Here is a 15,711-nt window from a genome sequence, read left to right as displayed (position 1 = left end):
AATAAAATACTTTAAACCTAAAAAGGTTTCAAAACTGAGTGGATTTAATCGAAAATACATGAATGTATTTGATGATTTCTGTAAAATTTCCTTGATTAATCCAGCAGACCTAGCACTCAGCCTATTGGTTTATCCTATATGCAGTTTTGAGTATTATAGCATGTATGAATGTTTTTGTATGACTGTGATATGATTGACCCATGAATGCCTGGTGATTTTTATTGCCCTGTTTTGTGTCCTCACTTTTCATTTTTCATTCTGTATATAAATTGTATTGTGCACTGACAGTATAAATTTGAAAGTCAAAATAAATATACTTGCATAAAAACTTTTTTGTAAAATAAAAATAGCTATTGAATAGCATTTCCCAATTTTGATCAGGAGTCTTCTTTTGGTAGAGAATTAGTGTCTTAAAATAGACTATCAGTATTGGCACCCTTGCTCTGTTGTTCTGATTACTAGGCTCAGACTTACTGATTAGAGCCAACCCCAGTTGTTTCTAGTGTCTGTAGGCATGGCACACAGGGCTGTGTGGAATGTTTTGTTTTCGCTTTTGTCTGCATCAAGGCCTGCAGCATACATGAGTTAGGTAGCGGGTCCCTTAGGGTGGCACAATACATGCTGCAACCCTTAGGTACCCTCTTTGGCACCCATGCCCTCGGTAACGGGGGTACCATTTACTAGGAACTTACGGCCGTGCCAAAGGTATTGCCAGTTGTGGAAACAATTGGACAGTTTTGGGAAAGGGACCTGGCACGGGGGACCTGGATAGCAGGAACCCAGTGCACTTCCAGTCACAATTGCATTAAATACCACGCAAAAAGTGGGGGTGACCATGTCACAAAGGGGCCCTTTCCTACAGGCACACACCTTACACAATTTGATGATGGATATACCCACTTCACCCAGACTCAGTAATGCGCACTTAGTAGGTGCATTTCTAGGGGCACATGCCCCTAGATAGGCAATTGTGATTTCTTAATTGCGATTATTAAGGAATCGCAATTATGGAATCGCAATTGCCTATGCATGTAGGTTTCACAAAAATATTAGCGATTCCTACATATTCCTTAATTGTGAATAGCAAATTGTGATTTGCAATTAAGGAATAGCTTCCTATTCATTCCTATGGGCTTAGAGGCCCATAGTAATGAATGGGAATTGTATGCACAATTTGCGAGTACCAAATAGGAACTAGCAAATTGCGCATGCAATTTCAAGGGTGCAAGGGGGCCAAAAGGCCACTCTGATGCACCCCAGAAATTGGCATGTGTGCACATGTGGCGCACACACATGAGCCAAGGCCATGTGTGTGCGCCACATTGCACTTTAAAAAATTCACTTTTGTGCTTTTGTCAAAGTTTTGCAAATTACGATCAACTTGTGGTTGATGGTAATTAGCATTTCCTAAATGTGAAGTCGCATTTAGGAAAGGCTTGTTGCATCCCAAATAAGGAATCGCAGTTGGCGATTCCCTAAATGCATGCACAATTTAGTTCATCGCAAATTTTGCGATTACCTATTTAGCGAATTTGCATTTGGGTTGACGCATCCCAAATGCCAAAATACCGGTCGCAAAGGGGCCGATTCTGCAAATCGGCCTGTTTGCGACCAGTATTTTGGTTGATGCATGTGCCTCCTAGTTCCTAAAAAAGGCGGGACATTCTTTTGTAACTCAAGCTGAGATACTGTGATAAGTCAAGAAATTAGGTGTTTGTTCCTCTTACAGACATCAAATAACCTCAGTAAATTATCTAGATTATACATCTGCCTTTAGAATCAAATGACTAGATGACCCACAGTATTAGTTCCTCAGGAGCCTGGACTACGCAGTATCTGTTGCTCTACAAGACAAACTGAGATCTATACATAGAATGATGCTGAGGATATCTGGTCATGTTGGCCCATAAAGGGTGCTGTATATAGATGTGTGGGTAAGGAATCTACCCTTTAAAATGGTATAGAAAGTAGGGTTAGAAAACAGAGGCTGGTGGACTACCAAAAACTCCTACGCTCTTGGCTTGGCCTTGCCTTTTCTGATAGCGTTGTCTGATAGCCATGGGACGATGTATTCCAACTGTGATACGCTTTAAAAAGTTCTAAAGTTGGTAACTGTTAATTCATCGGGTTTTAAGGGAATCTAAAATAAGAAATAACAATTCAAACAAAGAACTGTAGATACACAAGTGATGAATCCAGCTGTACAAGCTGCCAGACTCCACTTAGGCACTCACTGCAAAACATGTAGCGCTCTCGGGATCAAAATAATTTTAGCAACCATAATCTGATCCAACGAAGATATCCGGAATCAGAACCAAAACAAGCAGCTCAAGATTATTAATAATGGTGTAATTATGTCTAAATGCCTAGGTTTCTGAAACATGCTAAAGCACATCTCAACAGACATCAATAAATTTGAATACATATTTGCAGGGAACGGACTACAAAACTGATTTAGACCAGTTAAGGGGGAAGACATAGGCCATGTTTCTTAACCTGTGATCAGGGGACCACTGGGGGACTGTGACTGCTTAGTAAAGAAAATATTTTTAACAGATTAATAAAGTGTATATAAATAAAAAAGCAAAATGTGAAGTAGACATTTTTAAAACGTTCTGTAAATGTGCAGGAATTTGAAAATGTAGATTAAAAATTAAGTTAGCACCCACCGATTGATTCGTTGGAGCACTGCAAATGCATCAAACAGAATATGGCAGGACAATGGATGGCCTCAAATTGATTTAGAAAATTCCGAACCTTCCCATTGAAATTGCGATTTTCATTTTTTTTATATTTGTTTGTGAATTACATAGAATATTTCATCATGTGTCTATTTGTTTCATGAATGTTTGTGTCTGAATATTTTTGTATTTGTTTTCAGTTCAAATCATCGAAAATGCTTAGGCCGAGGTCACCGGCTTTCAGTAATGACTCACTGAGGATCCCCAGATTCCAATATTGATTCAGTGGAGGTCCCCCAAATGCTAGTAATGATTAAATGGGGGTCCACAGAAGTCAAAAGGATAAGAGCCACTGCCCGAAGCCATACCAAATTGCTCAATTACCTCAAACATTTGTGGGTAGATTACAAAACAGTACATAATCTGCCGGAAGTCACAGGGATTTACGCCACTGTTGTCCCACATGAGCTAAATTGGGTTTAAAAAAATGTTCTAGCAATCAAAGGTCAGTGCTAGGATGAGCCGGGACAAGGTCCTCTGTCTTGAGTTCCTGTAGAATGGCCAGGTTGGGGAGATGACTTCTGAATATAGCAAGGACAACCAAGAGATCAACTGTTCTCAAAATCTTATTGTAAAAGCACTTTAATCATGTGTGACCATCATGCACATGCCTCATAATTATTTGCTTTGCCACCAATAGAAATTGAATCTCAAACCACTGCAAATCTTCTTGGAAATCATACCATATCGTACAATATATAAGGTTTGAGATTTTACAATATCTGCAATCACTAACATACCAATCTGTTATCAGACGGTTTAAAAACAAATGTTATTTTGTGCAAGTATATACCATGTGCTCCGTAGGGAGAGGGGGAGGGACTCTTTTTTTTTCAAGCACAGCACCTGTCATCATATTTAAAGGTCTATTTTCAATGTCTGCTCAGGTATGCAGAATAAATATATATTATCTCAATGGACAGGACACTGATTCTTCACCCAAAAGACACTTGCATCTAAAGTTTGGTGATGGACAATGATTTAAAACTTTCACAAACATCTACATTAATGTAAAGAAAATAGGTCCGTCAGGCAAATACCAAACGTGAATCGCTCAGGATGAAGTTATAGGATAGGAATAAAGAAGGAGATAAGGGTAATTGACAGCAAATGGATCACGCCTGGAGCAAGAGGGGGGAGTAAATGGAAGTTTGTGATGTACATTAATACATTTAAAATCAAGTGTACCGCTGAATTATAAAAGAGGGCATAACAAACCAATTAAGGAAGAGATACCTCATTCACTGAATTGAGGAAGTCACACAAAAAAGTAACTCAAAATGGGCAAAAAATTGGCAGTTTGCCTGATGGAGGGAAAAGGCCGTTTACAGCTAACAAACATATGTGAAAGAAAATAAATAAATTATTCAAATGGTGCCGACGTATTGGCACAAAGTGAAAGAAAGATAACACTAAATGATAGCTTCCTATTCTGACCTTGAATGTTTACCATGCAAATATTTTTACATGCGGTTGCAGGTTTACCATTCACAATTTTCTTTTACTTCGCAGTGGGTCTTGACTCTCCAATGATAAAGATGAGAAAGGGATGGATTGGGAGAAGCATGCTTCCATCTTATAATGTGTCTTCTAATTTCACCAAATGTCAAGGTCATCAATTAGATTGTCAAGAAGCAAAACATGGTCATATTTAAGTAGGAGACATACTGCAGTTGTTATAATTCAAGAGACCCATGTGATCGTGAGGTAGCATATGAAGTGGCTTTAAAAGCGGTTGTAGGACATGTAGATACATAGAAATTAGCGGAGTTGGAAATATATATGTTTAAAGTGGCAGGAACTCCAGAGACAATTGTTGAAATATTCACCCACTTCGCCTTGACCCTCTGGCAGGACCATTGTATCCCCTCATTGTCTCGACCCTATGTAAGCACCTTATTAGTCTCCCCTGTAACATCTCATTGCTATTTCACCTTAACCCTTTGCTTCCAATCTCCGACTACTCCCTCCCAGTGCTGGAATTATTATTCTCCTCTGTGCCACCTTCCCCTGCTTCAGCCCCTATCTTCTCAACTCTGCTCAATAAGCATTAGAGACTTCCAGACCTTTCCAATGACTTGTAAATAATCTTATTTACTATGATGTATGTAATATTATAAATATACTATAATCTTATGTTTTATTTATACGTATCAGCGGATTAATCTCTTTCACATTTCTTCTATAAATAAGACCATTTATAGTCACTACATGCTTGAGAAAAAATAAAAAACACTGCAACTGCAACAGAAGGGAACATCTAGGTATAAGAGACAAACTAGTATGAGCACATGTAACAAACTGACTTAAGCAGTACTAACTACTTCTGCAAGCACACACAGTAGGCCTTAAAAGTATATAAATTGTGGTCCTCGACCTTCAATAGAAGATGGTGGTGAATTTTCACTTATAATAAAAATCATTTTACATCCTCGATTCAGGCGTGCAGGCAGTAGTAAATGAAAGCAAACCTTCTGTGGCGCTCTTCCTTTTCGTGAAATTTTGCAGCCTCTTGCTTCTGTATTTCTATCTCTGCACTAAGCAGTTCTGCTGAATTTTTAAGGAGCGAATTCTCCTTTTTGAGTACAGAAATTTCATTCTGGCAATTATTCAGTTCATCAAGAAGTGATATTGTCTGGCCTTGGTTGCTTTCTTCCTAAGAAAAAACACATTTTATCATTACTGTCTACAAAATATAACTAGAATAACATTGCATCCAAATGCAACCGACAATACTATAAGTCAATGAGACACCAGAGATACACCAGTGTGATTGGCTGTAACGTTTCAACAGTTAAGAAGATACACACTGTCCTTTCCATAGGATCGGTCAACTATCTGGGGCTCGATCACCCAAAGATTTTAAACGTGACACCAAACAAAACAAGCATTTACAATGCAATGGTCTCGGCATCATTAAAGGTAGAGCTATTGGCATTGCTCATGACATTTTTTTTTCTTTAAATCATAAATAAATGGCATTGTCATTTACATTGTCAATACACACCACTCTGCACTCAACTGCACTCACCTGCACTGCACTCAACTGCACTCACCAGCACTGCACTCACCTGCACTGCACTCAACTGCACTCACCTGCACTGCACTGCACTCAACTGCACTCACCTGCACTGCACTCACCTGCACTGCACTCACCTGCACTGCACTGCACTCACCTTCACTGCACTCACCTGCACTGCACTCACCTGCACTGCACTGCACTCACCTGCACTGCACTCACCTGCACTGCACTCACCTGCACTGCACTCACCTGCACTGCACTGCACTCACCTGCACTGCACTCACCTGCACTGGACTCACCTGCACTGGACTCACCTGCACTGCACTCACCTGCACTGCACTCACCTGCACTGCACTCACCTGCACTGCACTCACCTGCACTGCACTGCACTCACCTGCACTGCACTCACCTGCACTGCACTGCACTCACCTGCACTCACCTGCACTGCACTCACCTGCACTGCACTGCACTGCACTCACCTGCACTGCACTGCACTGCACTGACCTGCACTGCACTCACTTGCACTGCACTGCACTCACCTGCACTGCACGCACTGCACTCGCCTGCACTGCACTCACCTGCACTGCACTGCACTCACCTGCACTGCACTCACCTGCACTGCACTGCACTCACCTGCACTGCACTGACCTGCACTGCACTCACCTGCACTGCACTCACCTGCACTGCACTCACCTGCACTGCACTCACCTGCACTGCACTGCACTCACCTGCACTGCACTGCACTCACCAGCACTGCACTGCACTCACCTGCACTGCACTCAACTGCACTCACCTGCACTGCACTGCACTCAACTGCACTCACCTGCACTGCACTGCACTCAACTGCACTCACCTGCACTGCACTCAACTGCACTGCACTCACCTGCACTGCACTCACCTGCACTGCACTCACCTGCACTGCACTGCACTCACCTGCACTGCACTGCACTCATCTGCACTGCACTGCACTCACCTGCACTGCACTCACCTGCACTGCACTCACCTGCACTGCACTGCACTCACCAGCACTGCACTGCACTCACCTGCACTGCACTCAACTGCACTCACCTGCACTGCACTGCACTCAACTGCACTCACCTGCACTGCACTCACCTGCACTGCACTCACCTGCACTGCACTCACCTGCACTGCACTCACCTGCACTCACCTGCACTGCACTGCACTCACCTGCACTGCACTCACCTGCACTGCACTCACCTGCACTGCCCTGCCCTGCACTGCACTGCCCTGCCCTGCACTCACCTGCACTGCACTCACCTGCACTGCACTGCACTCACCTGCACTGCACTCACCTGCACTGCACTCACCTGCACTGCACTGCACTGCACTCACCTGCACTGCACTCACCTGCACTGCACTGCACTCACCTGCACTGCACTGCACCTGCACTGCACTCACTTGCACTGCACTGCACTCACCTGCACTGCACTGCACTCACCTGCACTGCACTCGCCTGCACTGCACTCACCTGCACTGCACTCACCTGCACTGCACTGCACTGCACTCACCTGCACTGCACTCACCTGCACTGCACTGCACTCACCTGCACAGCACTGCACTGCACTCACCTGCACTGCACTCACCTGCACTGCACTGCACTCACCTGCACTGCACGCACTGCACTCACCTGCACTGCACTCACCTGCACTGCACGCACTGCACTCACCTGCACTGCACTCACCTGCACTGCACTCACCTGCACTGCACTCACCTGCACTGCACTCCCCTGCACTGCACTGCACTCACCTGCACTGCACTCACCTGCACTGCACTACACTCACCTGCACTGCACTGCACTCACCTGCACTGCACTCACCTGCACTGCACTCACCTGCACTGCACACACCTGCACTGCACTCACCTGCACTGCACTCACCTACACTGCACTCACCTACACTGCACTCACCTGCACTGCACTCACCTGCACTGCACTGCACTCACCTGCACTGCACTGCACTCACCTGCACTGCACTCACCGGCACTGCACTGCACTCACCTGCACTGCACTCACCTGCACTGCACTCACCTGCACTGCACTCACCTGCACTGACCTGCACTGCACTCACCTGCACTGCACTCACCTGCACTGCACTCACCTGCACTCCACTGCACTGCACTGCACTCACCTGCACTGCACTCGCATGCACACCACTGCACTGCACTCACCTGCACTGCACTCGCCTGCACTCCACTGCACTGCACTGCACTCACCTGCACTGCACTGCACTCACCTGCACTGCACTCACCTGCACTGCACTGCTCTGACCTGCACTGCACTGCACTCCACTGCACTCACCTGCACTGCACTCACCTGCACTGCACTGCACTCACCTGCACTGCATCGGACTCACCTGCACTGCACTCACCTGCACTGCACTCACCTGCACTGCACTCACCTGCACTGCACTGCACTCACCTGCACTGCATTGGACTCACCTGCACTGCACTCACCTGCACTGCACTCACCTGCACTGCACTGCACTCACCTGCACTGCACTGCACTCACCTGCACTGCACTGCACATACCTGCACTGCACTCTGCACTCACTACTCTGCACTCACTACTCTGCACTCACTACTCTGCACTCACTACTCTGCACTCTGCACTCACTACTCTGCACTCACTACTCTGCACTCTGCACTCACTACTCTGCACTCACTACTCTGCACTCACTACTCTGCACTCACTACTCTGCACTCACTACTCTGCACTCTGCACTCACTACTCACTACTCTGCACTCACTACTCTGCACTCACTACTCACTACTCTGCACTCACTACTCACTACTCTGCACTCACTACTCACTACTCACTACTCACTACTCTGCACTCACTACTCACTACTCTGCACTCACTACTCTGCACTCTGCACTCACTACTCTGCACTCACTACTCTGCACTCACTACTCTGCACTCACTACTCTGCACTCACTACTCTGCACTCACTACTCTGCACTCTGCACTCACTACTCACTACTCTGCACTCACTACTCACTACTCTGCACTCACTACTCACTACTCTGCACTCACTACTCTGCACTCACTACTCTGCACTCACTACTCTGCACTCACTACTCTGCGCACTCACTACTCTGCACTCACTACTCTGCACTCACTACTCTGCACTCACTACTCACTACTCTGCACTCACTACTCACTACTCAGCACTCACTACTCTGCACCCACTACTCTGCGCACTCACTACTCTGCGCACTCACTACTCTGCGCACTCACTACTCTGCGCACTCACTCCTCTGCACTCACTCCTCTGCACTCACTACTCAGCACACTCACTCTGCACTCACTACTCTGCACACTCTCTCTGCCCACTCACTCTGCACTCACTACTCTGCACTCACTACTCTGCACTCACACTCTGCACTCACACTCTGCACTCACTACTCTGCACTCACTACTCTGCACTCACTACTCTGCACTCACTACACTGCACTCACTACTCTGCACTCACTACTCTGCACTCACTACTCTGTACTCTGCACACTCACTTTGCACTGTGCACACCACTGATATCATGGAATCTTCCACCACACTTTCTAAAACTCTATAGTCCGAAGCATAATAGGCACAGAACCAAAAGAAGGGTAGACATTGCTTAAAATAATCTTATTGTATTTATGAGAAGCAAAAGCGAGACTGTGAAATGTGCTGAATATCAGTTTGTTACGAATCAACAGAGTGGAGTTAGAGAACCAAGAAATAGTAATTTAGAATCCGGGTTAGAAGGAGTAGTAATCACAAGCTGAGGATCAACGGGCGCGAAACAGCGTGGTGGGCGCGCAGGAGACGCAGCGTGAGCGTGCACATCAGCTGAAGATCGCCGAAGAAGACACCGAGCCTGCCTGCTGCCGTGACTGACCCGCTGCAGAGGGAAAGAGCCCGGTGAGTGGGGGTAGAGGGGGGGGGGCGGCAGAGAGGGAGTGGGCAGAGAGGGAGGGTGTGTGTGTGTGTGTGTGCGTGCGTGTGTCTGTCTGTGTGTGTCTGGTGTGTGCCTGCCTGCCTGCCTTTGAAGGTGCGCGTCCACAGCCCCTGGTCGGCTCGTGCACCGCTCTGTACTCCCTTGCGAGCTTACTCGGTGACAATAGTTCTCGTTGCCGAGACCTAAAAAGCTTACTGCTCATGACAGCAACTTTATGAGACGCAACTGATGGCACCCTCTTCCACAGTTCCTTCTGCAATGGTTAGCAATACAAAACACCTTTCAACCATAAGAGGACCTGAAATTGCTGTTATCACAAAGTGTAAATTTATTAATATCATATATCAGTTAAAAACATTAAAATCAATCCGAATGCTAAATTAACACAAACATTTTTTTACACAGTATATGAAACCAGAGAAGAGACTAAAGACCCGTAGTGTAACATTTAACACATCGGCATGTTAATTCATGGGAATCTTCATCTTTAAACTCAGAATCACATAGATCAATACTGACAATATGTTCCGTGAATTTAACTTAGAAGTTAACCATTGCATTGGTGTATGGGAATATTAGGAAAGTTTGAATGAAGTATGTATGAATGATTGTGATATTTAGCAATCCAAGGGATTCTTAATTTTTCACATTTGCTGACACCCGGTCCCTTGGACATTTTGGGTCATTCCCTTTTTTATTATAATTATTATACCCTCTTCCACAGTGGCATTAGACAGTTATCAGTAGTATGGCAGACAGGGCTATAAGATGGCCCCTTTGATTACAGTAAGGCTAATCTGACATCCATCAATTTACAAATGCTGAAAACAAAAACATGCGCATTGTCCGTACCTGCACATAAACTCCACTAAAAGGGTGACCATATATAAGTGAACCTGCATATAAACTTATCATCGCAATATGCTTGTCCTTAATAAGGTCTTAATATTTTAGTCACCGATACTTTTGTCCTCAATCTTTTTGCATACAGCCTCTCTTTTGCCAGGGGTTTGGGATGTGGCAGTTGAGATCAACCCCGCTTTTACCTCTGTCATTTCGGTGTGATCAGTTATAGGTTGTGGAAAAAGAAGGCAAATGTTATACCTTGAGGTTTACAAGTGCATCTCCTCCTTAGCTGCTCAGCCAGAATGAATGTGATGACTGCGTGGAATGTTAGAATGCCTGATGAGAAAGAGAGTGAAATGTTGGGTGTGCCTGCTTGTGTGTGCAGTGTGACAGTTAGAGAGAGGGCTGAGCAGCAACCATGCTGCTCCTGGTGGGACCTCCTTAAGACCTCTATGAAACCTGTAAAATACTACTGGACCAGCCAATAAACCTTCTACATGAAATATACCTCCTGGCTACCTCTGGTCATCTTTGGAATTTACCTTACAGCATTTTGGCGATGAGGATGGGATAAACCAGTGGGCTGAGCAGCAACCATGCTGCTCCTGGTGGGACCTCCTTAAGGCCTCTATGAAACCTGTAACATACTACTGAACCAACCAATAAACCTTCTACATGAACTATACCTCCTGACTACCTATGGTCATCTTTGGAATTTACCTTACAACAGGAAATCCATTAGTGATTGCTATCAGGTTAGTCAGTATTTAAGACTAAGGGCTTTATTAAGAGTTCGGCAGTCCATAGGACCGCCGAACCTGGGATGGTGGTCCAACCTCCGACCACCATCACACAGCAGGGCTGCCACGATACCGCCAGCACTGCCGGGATCAAGTATCCTGCAGGGCCAGCGGTCTGCAACCGGCTGTAATATGCTGGCGGTGCCACTGCTGGCACCACAGATAATATTATGAGTTTCATTTTCGTCACCCTTTTCAAGGGGGTGATCCCGCAATGATAAGGGTGGGAGAAAGGCAATAAAGGGACCGCAACAGGCCCCCTGACAGATTTGGTCCAGGGGGGTGCATGCCGAAGGCACATGTAGTGCCCCTTTGTATTTGGACCCCCACTTCCTGCACGGTGTGGCAAGTATGACACGCCGTACAAGAAGGTGCACACAGCGGTCTGACTGTGGTGGTCTGCATTATAGTCTCTTCTATGAGCCTTGCAGACAGCCGCAGTCAGACCGTTGAAACACCGCCCGCCAGACCAGAATTTAACTCTTGATCTGGTGGGTGGTCACACCACAGGTTTGTCGGTCCTACAGTGGACGGTGGATGACCGCCAAACCCGTAATCAGGCCCTAATTCTACTTTAGATGTATGTAGGTCATCTTTAACATCATATGTCGCCTTAAGTGCTGATCTTAAAATAAATGAGTGCAGTGCCATATTATACTACCTGTATAGTCTGGAAACCTAACCCTTCAAATGAAACTGGGACGTCTTACTCATCTTTTCAGCTCATGCTGCATCCCTAATTAATTTCCCTCTCAAATAGGCTTTCCTAGCTGCAGAAAGTATCTGGGCCAAATTAATCAAGCCTTCATTTCATATAAATTATTACATTTTGTACGGAGTGCCTGTCCTGAATCGTCATGCATCCAGTCTGCCTAGTGCTTGTGCTCACTCCCCTAAACTTAGTTTGATTGTCTTAACCCGACTGGCATACTTAATTTATTTGTAAGTACCTTTTAGAGTGGTATACCATATACCCAGGGCCTGTAAATTAAATGCTACTAGTGGACCTGCAGCACTTATTGTGTCACCTACTGAAGTAGGCCTTTAAAACGTGTACCGGGCCTGCTATTGCATCCTGATTGCAGTTTTAAACTGCCAATTCGACCTGGCAATATAACTCCCTTGCCAAGCCATGAACTCCCTCTTAATGCATATGTCACCCCTAAGGTAGGGCCTAAGTAGTCCATAGGAAAGGGTGCATTGCACTTAAAAGTTTGGACACGTGCATTTAAGTTTTACATGTCCTTGTAGTGAAAAACTCCTTAATTCATTTATCACTTCTATGAAGCCTACCTGTCCCATAGGATAACACTATGCTGGCCTATTACAGTTAATAAGAGCTAACATTTTATTAGGATCAAGTTTCCAGTTCATGTTTGGTATCTATAAAATTGTAATAAAAATCCTCTTTAATGGCAAGGTCAGAGCTGTAATTACAATTTTGACAATACCACTTTTAGAAAGTTGGCATTTTCTTGTCCTTAGACCTTTGTGCCTTCAGTCTTGGGTCACATGACTAGGAGTATATGATAGTTAGACTTTGTGAATTCCTCCAAGACAGTCACACATTAGAGGTATTAAGTGTGCCTGAATAGGCCATCTGCTGGCAGGATGGGAAGAGGAGCTGATGACAGCCCCACTTGCAACTGAATAGGGTGTGCTCTGCCTTCACACAAAGGACCTAACACCTCCACACTGTCACTGCTGCCAGCTAGGAGCCAGGGCAGGAAAGCAGGAAATTCTATGCACTTCAAAGAACCTTTCTAGAAGCTTCTACCGCCTTCCAGAGTAAGGGCACCAGAATATAAAAACAGGACCTTCAGACCCACTCTTTAGTTCCCTCCTGGAAATGCGGAATGATTCTGAAAGGACTGTCTGCTGCTATGCACTCTGCAAGACTGCTATGCTGTACCTTGATGGACTGCTTTTGCAGCCTAGAGCCTACCTTGTACCCTCAGATGCGAGTCCTGATGTTAAGTCCCGCATCTTCACCTGATCCCAGGACTAGCAGGGCGACTTTAAGGGCTAGGTTGCTGGCCCTGCTCAGAGCCACAGAGACACAAAAGGCTCCCACCATCTTGAACCCACACCCTGCGTGATTCCTGAACCCGAAGTGGTGTCCCGCCAGTCCTGGAACCTTGGTTGTGGTGCTAAAGGTGCCCAGATCATCAATTCCCAAATCTGAGGACTTAGATCATATTTAGCCGAAAACTGCTCCGTAGCCGCAAATTCTGATCAGCTGGGGTATCCGGCCTAGTGGAATTGTCTTTAGCTACAGCCCTGTGCCTCATCCCGCTGCAGATATTGGCTTCCAAAAAAGTCTGAACGCAAAGATCTTGATCGCAGCTTCGACCCAAGGCTTCCTGATGACAACATTCCCTTTTCGGACACCTCCTGAACACTTGCCCAGCTGAACGTTACTTTCTCAGAACACATTTTCTCAAAATGTCTTCTAAGTCCGAAGGTAAGCGCTGACGGGCCAATCCACATCTTGTATCCGAACCGCACTGCATCGTGGTTGACCATATTATTTGACTTTGACTTGGTTGTGTGTGACTAGATGTCCACGTTTGGTGCTTTGATCTTTTAGGTGCTAGTTTTTACTGAAAACTAAAAAAATAATAACGCTCGTTCTACTGATTAGATTATTTTCGTGCTGGTGTCAAATAATTTATTAAAATTGAATATTATTCTAATTTGGTGTTGGATTTTCCTTGTGCTGTATTTTCATTTTATTACTGTTTGTGTGCTGCACAAATATTTTGCAATTGCATCTAAGTTAAGCCTGACTGCTTTTTGTGCCAAGCTACCCAGCGTTGAGCACAGATTAATTTAGTGACTTTTTGTGGTTCACATTGCATGGGATTGTGGCTGTTGCTTGACCAGGGCTCACACCTTAATCAACCAACAACCCTTCCCACAATGAGCTATTTAAAAAGGGTCTAGGAATAGATCCTAATTATTCACCAGCACAACCTCTGTCTTCCCTATGGCATGAAGGACCATGAATATGCCAATCAATCAATCAATCAATCAGAATCTTGTAAAGGGTGACTAATCACTTTTGAGGATCTCAAGCCGCTGGGTGGTGGGCGAGCTGAGACTGCAGATCAGTAGAAGAGCCAGGTCTTGAGGAGTTTCCTGAATTGCGACAGCTATGGTGATTGCCTGAGGTACAGAGGCAGGGAGTGACAAGCTTGAAGGCGATTCTCTTGTTGACAGGTTGCCAGTGAAGGTCTCTCAAGTGGCCGTTGATGTGGTTGCGGCATGGGATGTTTAAAATGAGTCTGGTGGAGGCATTCTGAACAGTCTCCAGGTTTTTGGGGTAGTTTCTGGGTGGTGCCGGCGTAGAGTGCATTGCCCTCGTTGAGTCTGCTGCTGACGAGAGCATGGGTGACCGTTTTCCTGGATTCATTGGGGATCCACATAGAAAGTCACCTTTATCACCGACAGGGGCATCGACAGAGCCCAATACAAGTGTTAGGTCTTGTAGTTTGAGTTTAACTGACACAAAGTGGCCATTGGATCTGCCCCGTCATCATTTCGGATGCTGATGCACCCTAAACATCCAGTCACGTTTCAACTTAGCACATTCTTCAGGAGAGATATACATTCCCTGAAGTAGACCTGTATCTGGATGTCTAGTCCCCAGAGCAGTGAATACCTTCTTTCTTTTAATAAAGTGAGTTAGGCCAATTTCGTTCAATGAAAGGATTAAGAAAGTTTTAGACTGCGCTGTTGTCATAGATAGACCTTAAGACCACAAACTCAATTGATTATGAGACCTTTAAGATTCTAGGGTTATTGTTTTGGAAATAGGGCATTTTTGGCCAAGTGAAAGTACTGGGTCTAATCGCACGTGCATGGGAGCATACCAATGTGTAACCTATTCCCGTACAGAGGTGGCAGATGAGTGAGTGTACAGCAGATAGCGCGATAAGGTGAGTAAAAATGTGTGGACGCAGAGTCATGTATGCTATCTCTTAGGGTAAGAAGCTGGAGTTCGGAAATGAGGGTAAGGAAAGGGGGAACATAGAAGAATAACAAACGATCCAATCAGCAGCTCTAAACAGTCCACACACCAAAACTACTTTACCAGGTTGGTGCTGGGCCGTGAAGTTAGCAAACCCATCTGTTACATATTATCATGGGCCTTGAGAAAAGAAAACTCTGGTACAGTGGTGCAGAGCCCTGACTGCTTATGTCTCAGGCAGGTTGTGACATATCCCCAGGCTATAAGGCAACACTCAGTCCCTCTGTCCCGAATCCTCAACTTGTTGCATGGCTGATGAGTAAGAAAAGGTGTATAAAGGCCATATTAAGAATTTTTTGGGCACTCCAAT

At 45.3% G+C, this 15,711-nt stretch overlaps 1 protein-coding gene across 3 annotated transcripts in view; it reads right to left on the bottom strand.

Moving 5' to 3' along the window:
* FAM184B (family with sequence similarity 184 member B) overlaps positions 1-15,711 on the bottom strand; it is a 619,377-nt gene that overhangs the window by 346,590 nt on the left and 257,076 nt on the right. For all 3 annotated transcript variants that reach the window (XM_078678422.1, XM_078678421.1, XM_078678423.1), the window contains exon 13: positions 5,213-5,393. In XM_078678422.1, coding sequence (XP_078534548.1) covers positions 5,213-5,393 — 181 coding nt within the window. The remainder of the gene's footprint in view (positions 1-5,212; positions 5,394-15,711) is intronic.

This window comes from Lissotriton helveticus, chromosome 2_2 (assembly GCF_964261635.1).
Source record: "Lissotriton helveticus chromosome 2_2, aLisHel1.1, whole genome shotgun sequence".
Classification (NCBI taxonomy): domain Eukaryota; kingdom Metazoa; phylum Chordata; class Amphibia; order Caudata; family Salamandridae; genus Lissotriton; species Lissotriton helveticus.
Note: the sequence above shows the minus strand (reverse complement) of the source record. Positions and strands in the feature narration are given on the sequence as shown.